Raw genomic sequence first — 15,852 nt, 5'->3', positions numbered from 1 at the left:
TTGCATTGTGGTAAATTGTGGTCAATGACATGAGACAAAGTATATGTGAACTGCTGTATCGAGAGTGATTTTGCTCTGTAAATCTTCACCCAAATCTAAATAAAATTAAATTAAAAAAAGAAAAAACATATTTGCAATAAGTAAGTCATTATCTTGCAGCAGTCTATCATGCGATCTCCAGAGTCTTTTCTATCACCAAGGCCATATTTTCCAACTACTGGTGATTATTCTTTCTTTCCAACCTTTGTATTTCAATCACCAGTGATAATTGCATGTTTGGTCAATTCAGACTGCAAAAGTTGGTAAAAATCTTCAATTTCCTCATCTTTGGCTTTGGTAGTTGGTGTAAATTTGAATAATAGTGGTATTAACTGGTCATCTTCATAAGTGTATGGATATTATCCTATAACTCACAGCATTGTACTTCAATATAGATCTTGAAACATTCTTTGTGATGATGAATGCCACACTGTTCCTTTCCAGTTTCTCATTCCTGGCATAGTAGATCTTATGGTTGTCTGATTCAAAATGGCCAAAACCAGTCCATTTCAGCTCACTAATGCCTAGGATATCAATATTTTTGTGTTCCATTTTGACAGCTTCCAATTTTCTTAGATGCATACTTTGTACATTCCATATTCTAAATTATTAATGAATGTTTGCACCCGTTTCTTCCTATTGTGAGTTGTGCTACATCTGCAAATGGAAGTTCCAAAAGCTTTAGTCTATCCACATAATTAAGGTCAGCTCTATTATGAGGAGGCAACTCTTTCCTAGTCATATTTTGAGTGCTTCCAAACTGTTGGTTTTGCATATATGTCCTTTATTGTGTTGAGGAATTCTCTTCTATTCCAATTTTTCTGAGAGATTTTATCAGTTATGAGTGTTAGATTTCATTAAGTGTTTTTTTCTGCTTTGATTGATGTGATTTTATGGTTCTTTTCCTTTGTTTATTTATGTGAAAGATTGCATAACCAACAACTCATTCATTGTGAATACCTTTTTTCAACAACAAAAATGGCAGCTATATACATGGACATCACCAGATGGAGTACACAGGAATCAGATTGACTACATCTGTGGCAAGAGACAATGGGATAGCTCAATATCTTTAGCCAAAACAAGGTTGGGAGCTGATTGTGGAACAGATCATCAACTCTTCATATGAAAATACTACTTGAAGTCGAAGACAATTAAGACATGTCCATGAGAACCACAATATGACCTTGAATATATCCTTCCTGAATTTAGAGACTGTCTAAAAAATAGATTTGACACATTGAACACCAATGACTGAAAACCAGAAGAATTATGGGATGACATGAAGAACATCATCCATGAAGAAAGCAAAAGGTCATTAAAAAGATGAGAAAGTACATAAAAAGAAAAATGGATGTCACAAGGGATTCTGAAACTTGCCATTGAGCAGAGAATAGCTAAAGCAAATGGAAGAAATGACAAGATAAAGGAGCTGAACAGAAGATTTCAAAGAGCAGCTAAAGAAGACAAAGTCAATTACTATAATGAAATGTGCAAAGACTTCGAGTTAGAAAACCAAAAGGGAAGAACACACTTAACATTTCTCAACCTGAAAGAGCTGAGGAAAAATTTTAAGACTCACATTGCAATACTGAAAGAGTCTATGGGCAAAATATTGAATGATGCAGGAAGCATCAAAAGAAGATAGAAGGAATACATAAAGTCATTTTACCAAAACAACCTGGTTGATCTTCATCCATTTCAGGAGATGGCATATAACCAAGAACCAATGATATTGAAGGAAGAAGTCAAAGCTTCACTGAAGGAATTCTTATTTTTATTCTTATTTTTATTCTTATGCTGTTGGCTGCAACAATGAGTTCAAGTATAGCAAGGATCATGGGGCTGGTATGTGATTGGGCAGTATTTCATTCTACTGTGCATGGGGTTGCTATGAGTTGGAAATGACTCGACGGCACTTTATAACAATAACAAGACACCAGGAATTGATGGTTAGCCATTGAGATGTTTCAACAAATGGATGCCCACTGGAGGCACTCAGTCAGCTATGCCAAGAAATTTGGAAGACAGCTACCTGGCCAACTAATTGGAAGAGATCCATATTTGTACCCACTCCAAAGAAAGATGATCCCACAGAATGTGGAAATTATCAAACAATATCATTAACATTGCACGCAAATAAAATCTTACTGAAGATAATTCAAAAACAGTTGCAACAATATACTGACAGTATTTCCAGAAATGCAAGCTTGATTCAGAAGAGGATATGAAATGAGGGATATCATTGCTGATGTTAAATGGATTTTGGCTCAAAGCAAAAACACCACAAAGTTGTTTACTTATGTTTTATGGACTATGCAAAGGCATTTGATTGTGTGGATCATAACAAATTATGGGTAACATTGAGAAGAATGGGAATTCCTCACCACTTAATTGTACTCATGAGGAACCTGCACGTAGACCAGGAGGCTGACATTTGACTGGAACAAGGGGACACTGCATGGTTTAAAATCAAGAAGGGAGTGAGTCAGGGTTGTATCCTTTCACCATACTTATTTAATCTATATGCTGAGCAAATAATCCAAGAAGCTGGACTTTATGAAGAAGAATGTGGCATTAGGGTTGGAGGAAGAATCATTAACAAACTGTGATACACTGACAACACAACTTTTCTTGCTGAAAGTGAGGATGACTTAAAACACTTACCAATGAAGATTAAAGAATACAGTCTGCAGTATGGATTACATCTCAATATAAAGAAAAAAAATCTCACAACTGGACCTATAAGCAGTTTCATAATAAAAGAAGAAAAGATTGAAGCTGTTGAAGACTTCACATTGCTTAGTTCTACAATCAATGCCAATGGAAGCAGTAGTCAGGACATCAGAGGATGTATAGCACTGGGAAAATTGGCTGAAAAGGAACTCTTTCAAGTGCTGAAGAGCAAAGATTTATCTTTGAGGACTGAGGTGCATCTGACACAAGCCATGGTATTTTCAGTTGCCTCATATGCATATGAGAGCTGGACAATGAGTAAGGAAGACTGAAGAGTTGATGCTTTTGAGTTGTGGTGCTGGCAAAGAATGCTGAGAGTACCAAGGACTGCTGAAAGATCTAACAAATTTGTTCTGGAGGAAGTACAGCTGGAATGCTCCTTGGAGGAGAGGATGACCAGACTTCATCTCACCTACTTTTGTCATGTTGTCAGAAGGGACAATTCCCTGGAGAAAGATGTCATGCTTGATAAGATGGATGGTTGACAAAGGAGAGGAAGGCCCTCAAAGAAATGGGTTGACACAGTGGCTGCTGCAGCAATGGGTTCAAGTATAGCAAGGATCGTGGAGCTGGCACAGGACCTAGCAGTGTTTTCTTCTTCTGTGCATAGTGTTGCTATGAGTCAGAAACAACTCAACACACCTAAGAACAACATACATTTAGAACAGTCTGTTCTGTCTTGCACTTATCTTAACATCTTCTCCATTTAGAAATTCTGTGCCTACACTATTTATTCCCTCTTTTTCATTTGTTTATCTCCTCATTTACCTCTGCTTGCCTGTTTACAGTCATTTAAGCTTATTTTACTTTGGGTAATACCATAACTGTTGATTTCTGGGTTTTGTCATCATGTTTGTTAATCATCAGTTGTTATCTGATGCTGTTTGCATTCTGTCCGAAGGACTCCTTTTAGTATCTCTTGTAATATTGGTATTTAAAAAATTTCCTTGATTTCTATTTATGTGAAAATGTTCCAATCCCACCATCATATTTAAGGGACTATTTTGCTGGGTATATAATTCTTGGTTCACAATTTTTTGCTTTCAAAGTTTTATAGATATCATCCCATTTCCTTCTCCCCTGCATGGATTCTGCTGAAATCAGAGCTTAGAAATATTAGTTGCCCAAAGTAAGTAACTTTTCATTTTTCTCATGCTTCCTTCAGGATTATTTCTGTCTTTGGTTTTGATTAGCTTGATTATGATATATCTTGGTGATTTTATTTTTGGGTCTTTTTGGATTAGGGAGTGTTGAACTTCTTAAATAGATATCTTCAAATCTTGTGTAATATTTTTGAAATTCTCTTCCAACAAATCTTTGACAATTTTCTCTGCTGTTTTGTCTCTTCTTGCTTGGTAATTATGATCACATGTAAATTATTCCTTTTGATGATATCCCACATGAATCTTAGGCTTTCTTCATTTTGTTTTGATCTTTTTCTTTATTTATCACTTAAATAAGACATTTGCCTTTAATCTCACTAATCCTGTCTTCCATTGATTCAATATTATCCCTTTGCCCATTGAATGTATTATCTATTTCTGAAACCTCACTGTTACACGTTAATCTTTTAGGTCTCTCTCTCTCTCTCTCTCTTTTCTATACTTCTACTATGGAAGTAGATTGCCAAACTTTCCTTCCAAGGAGTGGCTGGTGGATTTAAACCACCAGCCTTCTAGTTAGCAGTCTGGTGCTTTAGGCACTATGCTACCAGAGCTTCTGAAGCTTATATATATAGAGAGAGAAAGAGAAATTTATCTTAGGAAAATGGTTCACACACTTATAGAAGCTGGCATGTCCCAAGTTCTTGGGTCAAATGTCAAGCCAGAGGATTTTCCTGATTCACACAGCTGCAGGGGCTGACAAGCTCAAGGTTGGCAGGCAATATACTGGCTGTTAACTCCAACGAATAATGAATCCAAGATCTTCAGGCCAAATGGTGGATTGTTTGCTCACAGGCAGTTGTAGGCAGCACAACAGGATCTTGATCACAGAAAAGTGTCTCTTTTCCCAGGATGTCCATAAACATATTGGAAGCAGGCAACACCCCTAGGGAAACTCCCTTTCAATGGCTTGGCTGCTAAAAACATGTACATCTGATCCCATCATGAGAATAACCTACATCACAATTGTGTAATGACACAGAATTGTGGTCCAGCCAAGTTGACACACAGCTCCAACTATCAAAGTCTACCCCTTGTCAACTTGGCAGTTGTACACAACTTCTTAACCATATATAATCTCTAAATAAGGACAATTATAAAGTCATATTTGCATCAAACATAAAATGCTAACACACGTACAACTGAAACACATTAACCTTATTTACATTTCATAGTTCATAACAGAAGGAAACAAAAATATATATTTTTTTGATTTTTTTTAAAGTAATTTTTTAAAAATATATTTATTTATTTTTATGATGATTTGGGACTTCCTCCTGATAATTACCTCTTCCCTGTGTCCATCCCTCCATGCCCTCCTGCCCCCTGAGCTGCCTCCCGGTGCATAAGCAACTCTTCTTTCTAACATGATTGTTCACTCCAAGGAGTGTACCTATCTCAGGTAAAGGTTCAACTCATATATCTGTCTTTTGCTTGGCTGGAAACCAGTGTGGGTTCAATTCCAGACCTGAGGGGCAGCTAGGGGCCATAGTCTCAGTGGTTCCACCAGGCTCTATCAGACCACCAAACCTGGTCCCCCACCTTTTTTTTTTCTGCAAATGATTTTCAGTTTTGTCCACATTGTTCTCCCTCTCTATCCAGGATCTCCTACATAGATCCCCTTCGAAGTGGTTGTCATTGGTAGCCGGGCACCATCTAGTTCTTCTGGTTTTGTAGTCATAGGGGCTGCAGATTGGATGGTGTACCAGTCGCTGGGACAGATTGTATCCATGAATTTTTGGTTTTCTTCATTCTTCGTTACTCTGGATGAGGAGAAACCCATCATTGCATCTAGATGGCAGCTTGCAAGCTTTTAAGATTCCAGTTGCTACTCACCAAAGTAGGAGGTGGAACAATGCTTTGTGTAGTATGATATGCCGATTGAGCTTGATGTCCCCTGCAACTATGGTCCCAAGCCCACAGGTTCAACTACTCAGTGCCTCTGGGTAGCTGGCTATAACCAAGCAGTGACTACCACCTTGCCTCTTGTCAGCTCTACTATACACCTGGGAATTCAGATCATGCACATAAACTTATAGGACTGTTGTCTGCCAACTCTATACATGTTCTTGAGTACACTCCTCACTTAATAGACATACCTTCTAGTTCAGCCTGTCCACCCATCTGTCCATCCATCTATCCACCAGTATACCCATGTTTGCCTTCACTGACAACGCAGTACTGTATGTACAAAAGTGTTCATCTTTGTTGTCTGTACCTCACATGTACCTCTCTATGTCTTTCTCTTCCTCAACGCCACCATATTGATCACTCATATTTGGTACATTGCCCTTCTCTTCACCCAAATCAATATTTATCTCTATCTATCTGACAGTGTTCCCTACACTCCCCTCCCACCTTGGTAACCAACAAAGAAATTTCCTTCCATACATAAACCTTTCCTTGACTTTCACAATAATGGACTAATACAATATTTGTCCTTTTGTGATTGACTTATTTCACTCAGCATAATGTCCTCCAAGTTCATCCACGTTATGCGGTGTTTTGCAGATTCTACATTATTCTTTAGCGTTGCATAGTATTCCATTGTGTGTATGTACCATAGTTTGGTTATCCATTCCTCAGTTGATGGACACCTAGGTTGTTTCCATCTTTTGGCTATTGTAAATAGGGCTGCGAAGAACATGGGTGTGTATATGTCTGTTCTTGTCATGGCTCTCACTTCTTTAGAATATATACCTAGTAAAGGAATGGCTGGGTCAAATGATATTCCTCATTCCAACTTTTGAAGGAATCACCATATGCTTTCCATAATGGTTGTACCATTTTACAGTCCCACCAGCAGTGTATGAGAGTCCCAATATCTCCACATCCTCGCCAGCGTTTGTTATTTTCTGTCTTGTTGAACTTTGCTACTAGTGCTGGAGCAAGATGGTATCTCATTGTTGTTTTGATTTGCATCTCTCTAATAGTTAATGATTGTGAATATTTCTACATATCATATGTCTGTTGGCTGCTTGATCTTGTTGATTTTTTCTATTGCTCTTCTATTTTCTATTTCATTGATTTCTGCTTGAATTTTTATTATTTTCTTTCTTCTGGTGACTGTAGGCTTTTCTTGCTGTTCTTTGTCTAACTGTTGGAGATGTTAGTTTAAAGTGTTGATTTTGGCTCTTTCTTCTTTTTTGATGTGTGCAGTTATTGCTATAAATTGCCTCTGATCACTGCTTTTTCTGTGTCCCAAAGATTTTGGTATGTTGTGTTATCATTCTCATTTGATTCAAGGAATTTTTGAATTTCAATTTTTATTTCTTCTCTTATCCAGTCGTTCTCAAGGAGGGTGTTGTTCAGTTTCCAGGTGTTTACTCTTTTCTTGTTGATCTTCCTATTGTTGATTTCTGGTTTGATAGAATTTTGATCTGAGAAGATGCTTTAAATTTTTCAATGTTTTTAAATTTATGAAGGCTTGCTTTGTGGCCTAGCATATGGTCTATCCCGGAAAATGTTCCATGTGCACTGGATACAAATGTATATTGTGTTGGGTGAAGTGCTCTCTAGATATCTATAAGGCCAAGTTGGTGGATTGTATTGTTTAGCTCTTCTACATCTTTGCTGAGTTTCTTTTCAGTTGTTCTATATTTCAGAGAAAGTGGTGTATTAAAGTCTCTCACTATGACTGTGGAGTCATCTATTTGGTTTTTCAGCTCTTTTAAAGTCTGATCTATTTATTTTGGGGTTGTTTCATTGGGTCCATAGATAATTTATTATGCTTATATCTTCATGTTCAATTCATCCTTTAATCATTATATAATGTCCTTCCTTGTCTCATATGGTGGTTTTTATCTGAAAGTCAATTTAATGAGAAATTAATATTGCCATTCCTGCTCTCTTACAGTTGCCATTTGCTTTTATATATCTTTTTCCAACCTTTGATTTTTAGTCTATTTTTGTCTTTATCACTAAGGTGTGCCTCTTGTAGGCAGCATATTGATGGGTGTTGTTTTCTTATCCAATCTGCAACTCTCCCTCTCTTTAGTGGTATATTTAATCCATTAACTTTCAGTGTAATTATTGATAAATTGCTTGTTGTCATTTTGGTATGTGTTTTTTCATGGTGTCCCTGGGTTTCTTTGTTCTGTATTATTTTCTGTGCTGAGCTCATTATGTTTATGTACCATGTTATCATTTCCTTTGTTGCTGTTGTTTTAGTATTTGCTGAATATTTGTGCTTGTCCTGTTTTTTCTTGTGCTATGAAGGTTTATAATTTTTCTTTGAGGTTACCTTATGATTTATAATTTTCTCCCTGAATTTAGAACAGTCCATTCTATCTTGCAACTCTCTTAACTTCCTCACCATTTAGAAGTTCTGTAACTACACAGTCTTTTCCCTCTTTTCATTTGTAGTTGTCCTCACTTGCCAATTGATGTCTCTGGTTTCCTGTTCACAATCTTGTAAGCTTATAATTAAAATAAATAAATAAAATAAAATATGTTTTTAATTCTAATGTTGTTCCTGCATCCTTCAACTTTCTTTGAAATGTGATTTCATAATTAACCATAAATCATATATTCTGTATTATTTATAGTCCCATCTAATTTTTTAAAATGTGTGATTTTATGCTCATTACTCTGATAATTATATTTCTCTTTGAAGGAGTATTTTAAATCAATGTTTGATGCATAGTTATCTTATTTCTGTTCATATCCGCAAAGTATTTTTTACAGAAGGACTGAAATGAGAATTATTTTTGTGATAGAACTTGGTTCTATTGCTCAGAGATATTGTAACATTAGGTGTTTCCATAGTAACTCCACCTAAACCATTTCAGGACACTTCCTTCTGCAGTCATTTGAGAATATATTTGGATAGTCCTTGTGTGAAATTGAATTATGAAAACGCTTCTGAGAAAAATAATTTTTTAAAGTCATGTGCCACTTTATATGTTAGTTCTGGTGGTGTAGTGGCTAAGGCATTTGACTACTAACCAGAAGGCTGGTGGTTCAAACTCACCAGCCAATTGTCGGAAAGAAGATTGGGCAATGTACTTCCGTAAAGATACTGTAATGGAAATCCAAGAGGTGTACCTGTGAGTTGGAAACAACTCGCCGGCAGTGAGTTTGGTTTGTCTTGGTTTGGTCACTTTATATGTCCATTTATTCTTGGATTTCTGAATGCTAGAAAATTACCTCTAGCTCTTCAGCTACTGCTTGGGAAGTTCTTTAGCCCTTGACATATCTGGAGATTCTCTCACTTTTAAGGCCTGAAAACATGAAGTTCTACTTACTGATCATACACCCTCTTACGATTTCACATATTTATTTACTCCTATTTGAACTTAATCATTAATTTGCCACCAATTTCTATTTTTGACCTTTTCCTATTTTCTAGTCTGACACTGTAGTTCTAGTTTTCTACTCAATTAGGAAAACAATAATGAGCCATTTGTCATTACTTACTACATGAGAACACTGTGTGTGGTAGTCAAATTTGTATGCTAACTTGGCTGGGCCTGGTTGAGTGGCTGGGCAGTTGGTGGTAGTCATTCCCCATGATGACACTGGCAATAAACTCCATGGTGGGATCTACCACAAGCAGCTGAGTAGCTGTCTTTGGGATGTGGTCTGTTTCCTGTATCTAATGAGAAGCCTTGGAGATAGTCTCTAGTTTATGGCACTCTTGGACCCTGCATGTAGCCATGTCATTGTTCAGCAGCCTGCCACAGTCTGCTGATCCTGGGACTTAGAATGGACATGAATTAATGGCCTGCCATGTGGTTTGGTAACATCGGGACTATGTCATTTTATTTGTCGACTTTGGGCTTTGTAGCCTCAGCAGCTGCTAGCTGCCTGGTGAAGAGATGCCTCTAGCTTCAGTGGGCCAAGAGCAAGAGCCAGAGCTGAAGTCCAAGGTCAAGGGGCTTTCACTTAGCCCCTAGAGCCTGGCACTTTGAACTTGGACTTCTAGCCTCCTGAACTGTCAGAGAATAGACTCTTAGTTGTTAAGGCTATCACATTTGTGGTATATTCTTGTCAGAGGGAGACTAGGTAATCAGAACACTGCATCTTTATGACTACCTGCCATTCCTGCCCAGGAAGTTCTGAGTTTTGAATATTTCTCAGGGTTATTTTGGCTCAGTGCCTAAGGCATTTGGCTGCTAACTAGAAGTTTGGTGATTCAAACCCATCTGCAGAAGGAAGACTGGGCAATCTACTTTCATAAAGATTTACCACCTGGGAAACCCAAATGGGGTCGCTATTGGTCAAAATCAACTGGATGGGAGTGAGTTTGTTTTCTTTTTGTTTGTTTGTTTGTAGGTTGGTATAGTGTTGCAAAAGCACACTAATATGAGCTAGTAATTGGTTCTAAAGTCCTAAATTTAATAACTCAGTCAGAGATCTCTAGCTAGGAAATGAGGGTGTGTGGGCAACCAAACAAAAATAAGCATGTTTATTCATCGTTGTCAGTTGTCAGTGTTGCTGACTAATTCTCATTTTTGCTTATTTAGCTTTAGTTGGTTCTTTACTAGACATTTCTGATGTCAGCTTAAAGCTTCTTGACTTGCCTCGAGAAACTAATTCCTTTACCCATCTACATTTTAGTTCAACCCATACCTATTTTTTTCTCCTTCTCAGAGAAGATTGAGGCGTCCAACTAAATTGCCTGAGTTTCTACTCATTATCAGCTCAAAAAGTCCTCTTCTCTGGCTGAAAAAAAGAAAAAATTCAATTCAATTCTTATTGAATTGGATCCTTTCCATTATTGCTTTCTCAAAAACTGTTCTTCCTCAATTGTTTCTATTGATATCTACTACCTCATAGTCTTTCTTTCAGGGTGAGGTAGAGGAGAAGTAGAGAGTGAGCATGTCATATACTTTTTCCTTTTATACTGCTCATAGCTCCCATGAGTATTTAAGGTAGCCTTTCCTACCCCACAGATCTAGTTATTATCCAAAGTTCTCCTTTGTTTTATATACATCTTTCCATCTTAGACTTGCTTATCTACCACAACAGATTCAAATACACCTTAATAATTGCCATGTTTCCAACTATTTTTCATGGATCTGTGTATGTATCTGAATTTTACATTGATGCTTCAAAGTTGGAAAGTCCAAGGCTGAATGTAGTTTTCCATTTAGTCTCCAAATTCCACTATTTATTTTTTTAAAATCACTACATTTCCTTATTTAATCTAGCTGCAAATATGTATAGCCAGTCAAGGACAGTGAAACCTTGGATAATCTTAAGTGCTTTCTTTATTCTATCTCTAGATAAAATTAGTCTTCAAATCTATGTGTTGTTCATCCCCCCTACACCTGTCAGTTATTATCAAGGTTATTATCATTACTATTATTATGACAAATACTCTGTAAATTCTTACAGGGTAATTCTGCTATTCAATTTTCCTAAAGCTTAACTGCAGTAATTTAAAATCAATGAACTATTCAAGAATTTTTATGTCTCTTCTCTTGAAGGCTGAATTAAGTATTTCCCTTTAAATTAATAACTCTCCTTTCTCTAATTCCAAAATATATTCCCAGTTATTCCAATATAGGAACCCCATACCTCAGCCAGATTAAATGATGTGGTATTTCCTAGAAGTAACCAGTATGTTCTTTTTGTTCAACCCTCCAGGGATCTCCTCTATTGAAACCTCAGCCTCATAAATAAGGCTTTATTATATTCCACCTCAACTATTATAAATGGTTTACTCTCTTACTAGATGGACTTTCCTTTCTTACTACACAATAAATTCTGTTATTAATTTTATTTATTTTTCTCTCATAAACCTTATCCAGGTACTTGCTGTATCCTCCTCCTAGACTGTTGGCCTTTTTATAGATAAGAGATAGGTTTAGTTATGGTTTGAATACTGGAGCACTATGTTTACTTATACCAGTTGATCATTAATTATTTACATTTGTTTTGTCAAATGTAATTACTTGAATGTTTTAGACATATTTATGTAATCAGAAAGTAAAAATGTTACTAGGTCTCTCTGCAAACAATGTTATTCTTATTCTCAGGTAACAAGTAAAATTAACTATAAATCTTAAAGTAACTGATGCATGAAGAAATTAAGGAATTTATTCATAGATAAATCCTGAATTCTAATAGAGCTGGGAAAAGACTCCAGGTTCTTCATAACTTTCTTGTCCTATTCATTTCAAATAAGACCCTCTATATGAATGCAAACTGCTACCATCATTTGTTAAGTGGATTCAATCCCGTATTTCCTATATATTGCCAATGATTTGATTCTTAAGCTTAAGAAAATTCTGGCCAGATATTCATCCTCCAACTAACCTAAAAGTGAATTATATTTCATTGCTTGTAGGATGGTATGGGAAATCTGAGAGTCACCAAGAAGGGAATCCGACTTGAAGGTATATCTGAGTTTCTACTTCCATTGTATGTGAAAGAAATTCATTCCCGAAAGGTATGTGATATTGGGTTGGTTTACTGTGAAAGATAATTTAGAGGTCATGTTTTAGCTTATAAGAGGATAATAGTATCCTCTTATCCCTTGAGTATATATTAGTTTCCTTGGGTTAAAGATCTGTTTGAAAACTCAAAACAGTTAAACAATTGAAAAACTAGTGAAGAAAGTTAATTTTAAACAGGTAAATAAAAGAAATATTTTCAATTAAACTGTATAATTTGTTTGGTTTTTTTTTTTTTTTTGGTTGTCTATAAATGTTGCCTCTCCTATTTTCACTGATAGTTAGAAATACATATTTAGAGTGATTCCAAAAGGGGCATTTGATGCATCTTGACTAATTTTTCCAAGATACATTGAAAGTAATAAATATTTTAAATTTAATATAGTTTAGCTCTTTTCAACTTTAATGAGCATGCATTATTTGAAAGAGATGGTATAGTTTAATTTAGAAATTAATTTTATTTCTGGCTATATATTTTTTTCAAAACCAGCCAGAATATTTATCATTTCAAATCTGTGTATGCATGTGCTATATGTATTTTTTAACAGTATGTTAAAAATCAGTATATTATAACTTAAGAATGCTATACAGATCATTGTTCATTTTAGCTTAAGTATATTATTTCTTCAGTGGTAGTAACTACTCCTGGGTATATCAAAATATTACTACAGTATTTCAAATCTATGAGGTATCCTCCTGGGATATGTGCATATGTGCAGAAATAAATTTATTAAGACAGAAATAATAGAAATATTTGTCATTCTGTTAAATATGGAAAAATATTCAGCTTTATTTTATAAATATGGATATCTATTTTAGATCAAAATAGTGCTTTTAGTATTGCAAATATAATACATTAGTAAATGTTTTCATAGTAAGCCATAATTTGCCTCAAATCTATTTTTTCACCTTCAATATTAAAATGAGAACAGAGGAGTTTTGTTCTTAAAATTTTGAATTAGAATAATTATATTAATTTTAAATTTTAATTTTTGAACTGATAGAGCCTTGCCAATGTATATGTGTGTGTGTGTGTGTGTGTGTGTGTGTATATATATATATATATACACATATATATATATACACATATATATATATACACATATAGACTGCTACTCTGAGTTCTCAGTATTTTATATTGAGACATCATTTTTATTTTGATTAGGTGAGTAACACAATAGACATGTTTGAATATTTGGCCTTCTTATACAATTAAACTTAAGAAATTATAAATTATTTTTTTCAATGTTTTTGTTTCTTTTTTTTATGGCAAACAAATAATAATAAGAAGAAGATGCTCACATATATCTGTGTCTCTCCTCTTACTGGAAGTCATCACTACCATAGTTATTTAAGTTCTTTATTTGGTTCATACTATTAAACAGTTTAATATTTGAAGAAATTAGAACTGATACATAAAATTTAAAAAAAATTATTTAACATAAGAAAAAGGTGAGGTTAATTCATAGGCAGGAAACTCTTTGAAAATGCATCCTATTGATAATTTCAGGGACAAAAAAAGGTGATTTATATTCAAAGGAATTTAGACCAGTTTGCTGTGGCCACCTGGGAACACAACTTAGAGAAGGACTGAAAAGTCCTCTGCCAGTAGGCAGATCATAAGGTTTATCTTCCCAGCAGCATCATTTTTGAGAATATAACAAAAGGTGTGATGTAATATTGTCCCGGGAAACTGGAATGCATGTTTTATCCGTCTGTAGAATGAGTAAGGAAACATCCACTGATTTTATGCTGTAAAGTGAAAGCTGGTGGCAGTTGGGCCTCCTGATGTTTATCACTGGAAAAGGGATATGTTAAGTTTATGTTTATGTTTTTGTTAAGTTCACAAGCATTTCCAAAGTCTACTGTATTGATTGGAATCTATATTCCCCTTTCACATCCCCATTTATGTCACTTGTTCTTTTTACATGTGCTGTCATTATTATTTGCCTCCCTGTAACTAGGAAGCCCAACAAAACATAGGCAGGTGGGAGCTTGTATATCAGCCATCATACAGGAAGAATGGTTTGCTAAAATTAATAAGAGGAGGCTCAATTACTTCTTGGAGATTTCATATAAAAAAGAAATAGATATATATTTCATTAGCAGTTCCTACATTATAATTATCTGGTCTATGAATGCATACAGTTGTCTATTCTCTGCCATAAAATCTGTCCACTGTTTCAAAAAGCCACCCCATTTTCTTTGTGCCTTACTTTACTTATTAATAAAGTGAATATGATAGAAACTTTCAAAGTCCTTGATTATGTTGAAGAGAGAATACAAAAAAATTAGTAAAATAAACATCAGTAAAACAAAATTTTGCATTTTAGAAATAATAAAATTATACATTTAATATTTCCACATGTTTTCATATATTCAAAATACTTCATAATAATATTCCTAAGTTCCTGGATTTCCAAGGTAAGAAAAGCTACATTAAATTCAAAAGATATTAATAAAGATTCAATCAAACTGAGAAAAATATGAGTTTTTACAACGTTTGTATTTATATTTTTTTTTTCTGCTTTAAACCCAATAGATTGTATTCTCTATATTTAGCTATCATTCTACATTGAAATAATTAATGTTCTTATTTGAAGCAATTTTCTCATTATGTAAGTATTTAATACTACTCCTGAAAAGGTAACACAGAGATATCTATTGGGCAAAAAATATCCATGACCACAAATTCTAGAAGGACCATAACTCACTGCTGTCAACTAAGATCTGACTCATAGAGACCCCTTCTTGGGTTTCCCAGACAGTAGCACTATGGAATTAGTTTACCCAATCTTTCTTCTGAGGAATGGCTTGTGGGTTTGAACCACCAGCCTTCTGGTTACCAGTCAAATGCCTTAGGCACTATGCCACCAGAGCTCTTGAAAGGACCATTGCTAGTGTAGACCATTGTTTGTAGACCATGTTCTACAAACTTAGCAAAGCACTGTTATCCCTCCTCCAAGAGTTCCTGGGGGATAACCCTAAGAAGTACAGTGCTACTCTGACAAACATGGAGTCACCATGAGTTGGAATCCACTGTACTGCAGTTCCCCCTCCTCCAAGAGTTCTACATAACCTGATGTGTTGGTTGCTGAGAATAAAAATGGCTTCAGATAAAAGTAATGATATAATTTTAAGCAGACATTCAAAATGAATAGAGCAGTACTTAAGGTGAATTTATTTAGCATTCGATATTTGATACATGGATTATTGTTGAAGTAAATGAATGAAAAACAATTATGCTATTGTATACATACAGTAGACTAGGCAACATAACTGACTTTTCCCTAACAACATTTATACTAAAATATGCAATAGATGTCTATTGATTCAGTACACAATTACTTAAAACAAAAAACCATTGCTATTGAGTCTGTTCCAACTCACAGTGACCTTATAGGACAGAGTATAACTGCCTCATAGGGTTCCCAAGACTGTAAATCTTTTTTTTTTTTTTTTTTTTTATTAGGATTTGGGTGAAGATTTACAGAGTAAATTCACTTTTCATA

The 15,852-nt window shown here is 35.1% G+C and overlaps 1 protein-coding gene across 1 annotated transcript in view; it reads left to right on the top strand.

Annotated features, from left to right (window-relative positions):
- SGCZ (sarcoglycan zeta) overlaps positions 1-15,852 on the top strand; it is an 865,402-nt gene that overhangs the window by 452,414 nt on the left and 397,136 nt on the right. The window contains exon 2 of the mRNA XM_007948877.1: positions 12,235-12,336. Coding sequence (XP_007947068.1) covers positions 12,235-12,336 — 102 coding nt within the window. The remainder of the gene's footprint in view (positions 1-12,234; positions 12,337-15,852) is intronic.

This window comes from Orycteropus afer, unplaced genomic scaffold (assembly GCF_000298275.1).
Source record: "Orycteropus afer afer isolate SDZICR_OR568_19922 unplaced genomic scaffold, OryAfe1.0 scaffold00230, whole genome shotgun sequence".
Lineage (NCBI taxonomy): Eukaryota > Metazoa > Chordata > Mammalia > Tubulidentata > Orycteropodidae > Orycteropus > Orycteropus afer.
Note: the sequence above shows the minus strand (reverse complement) of the source record. Positions and strands in the feature narration are given on the sequence as shown.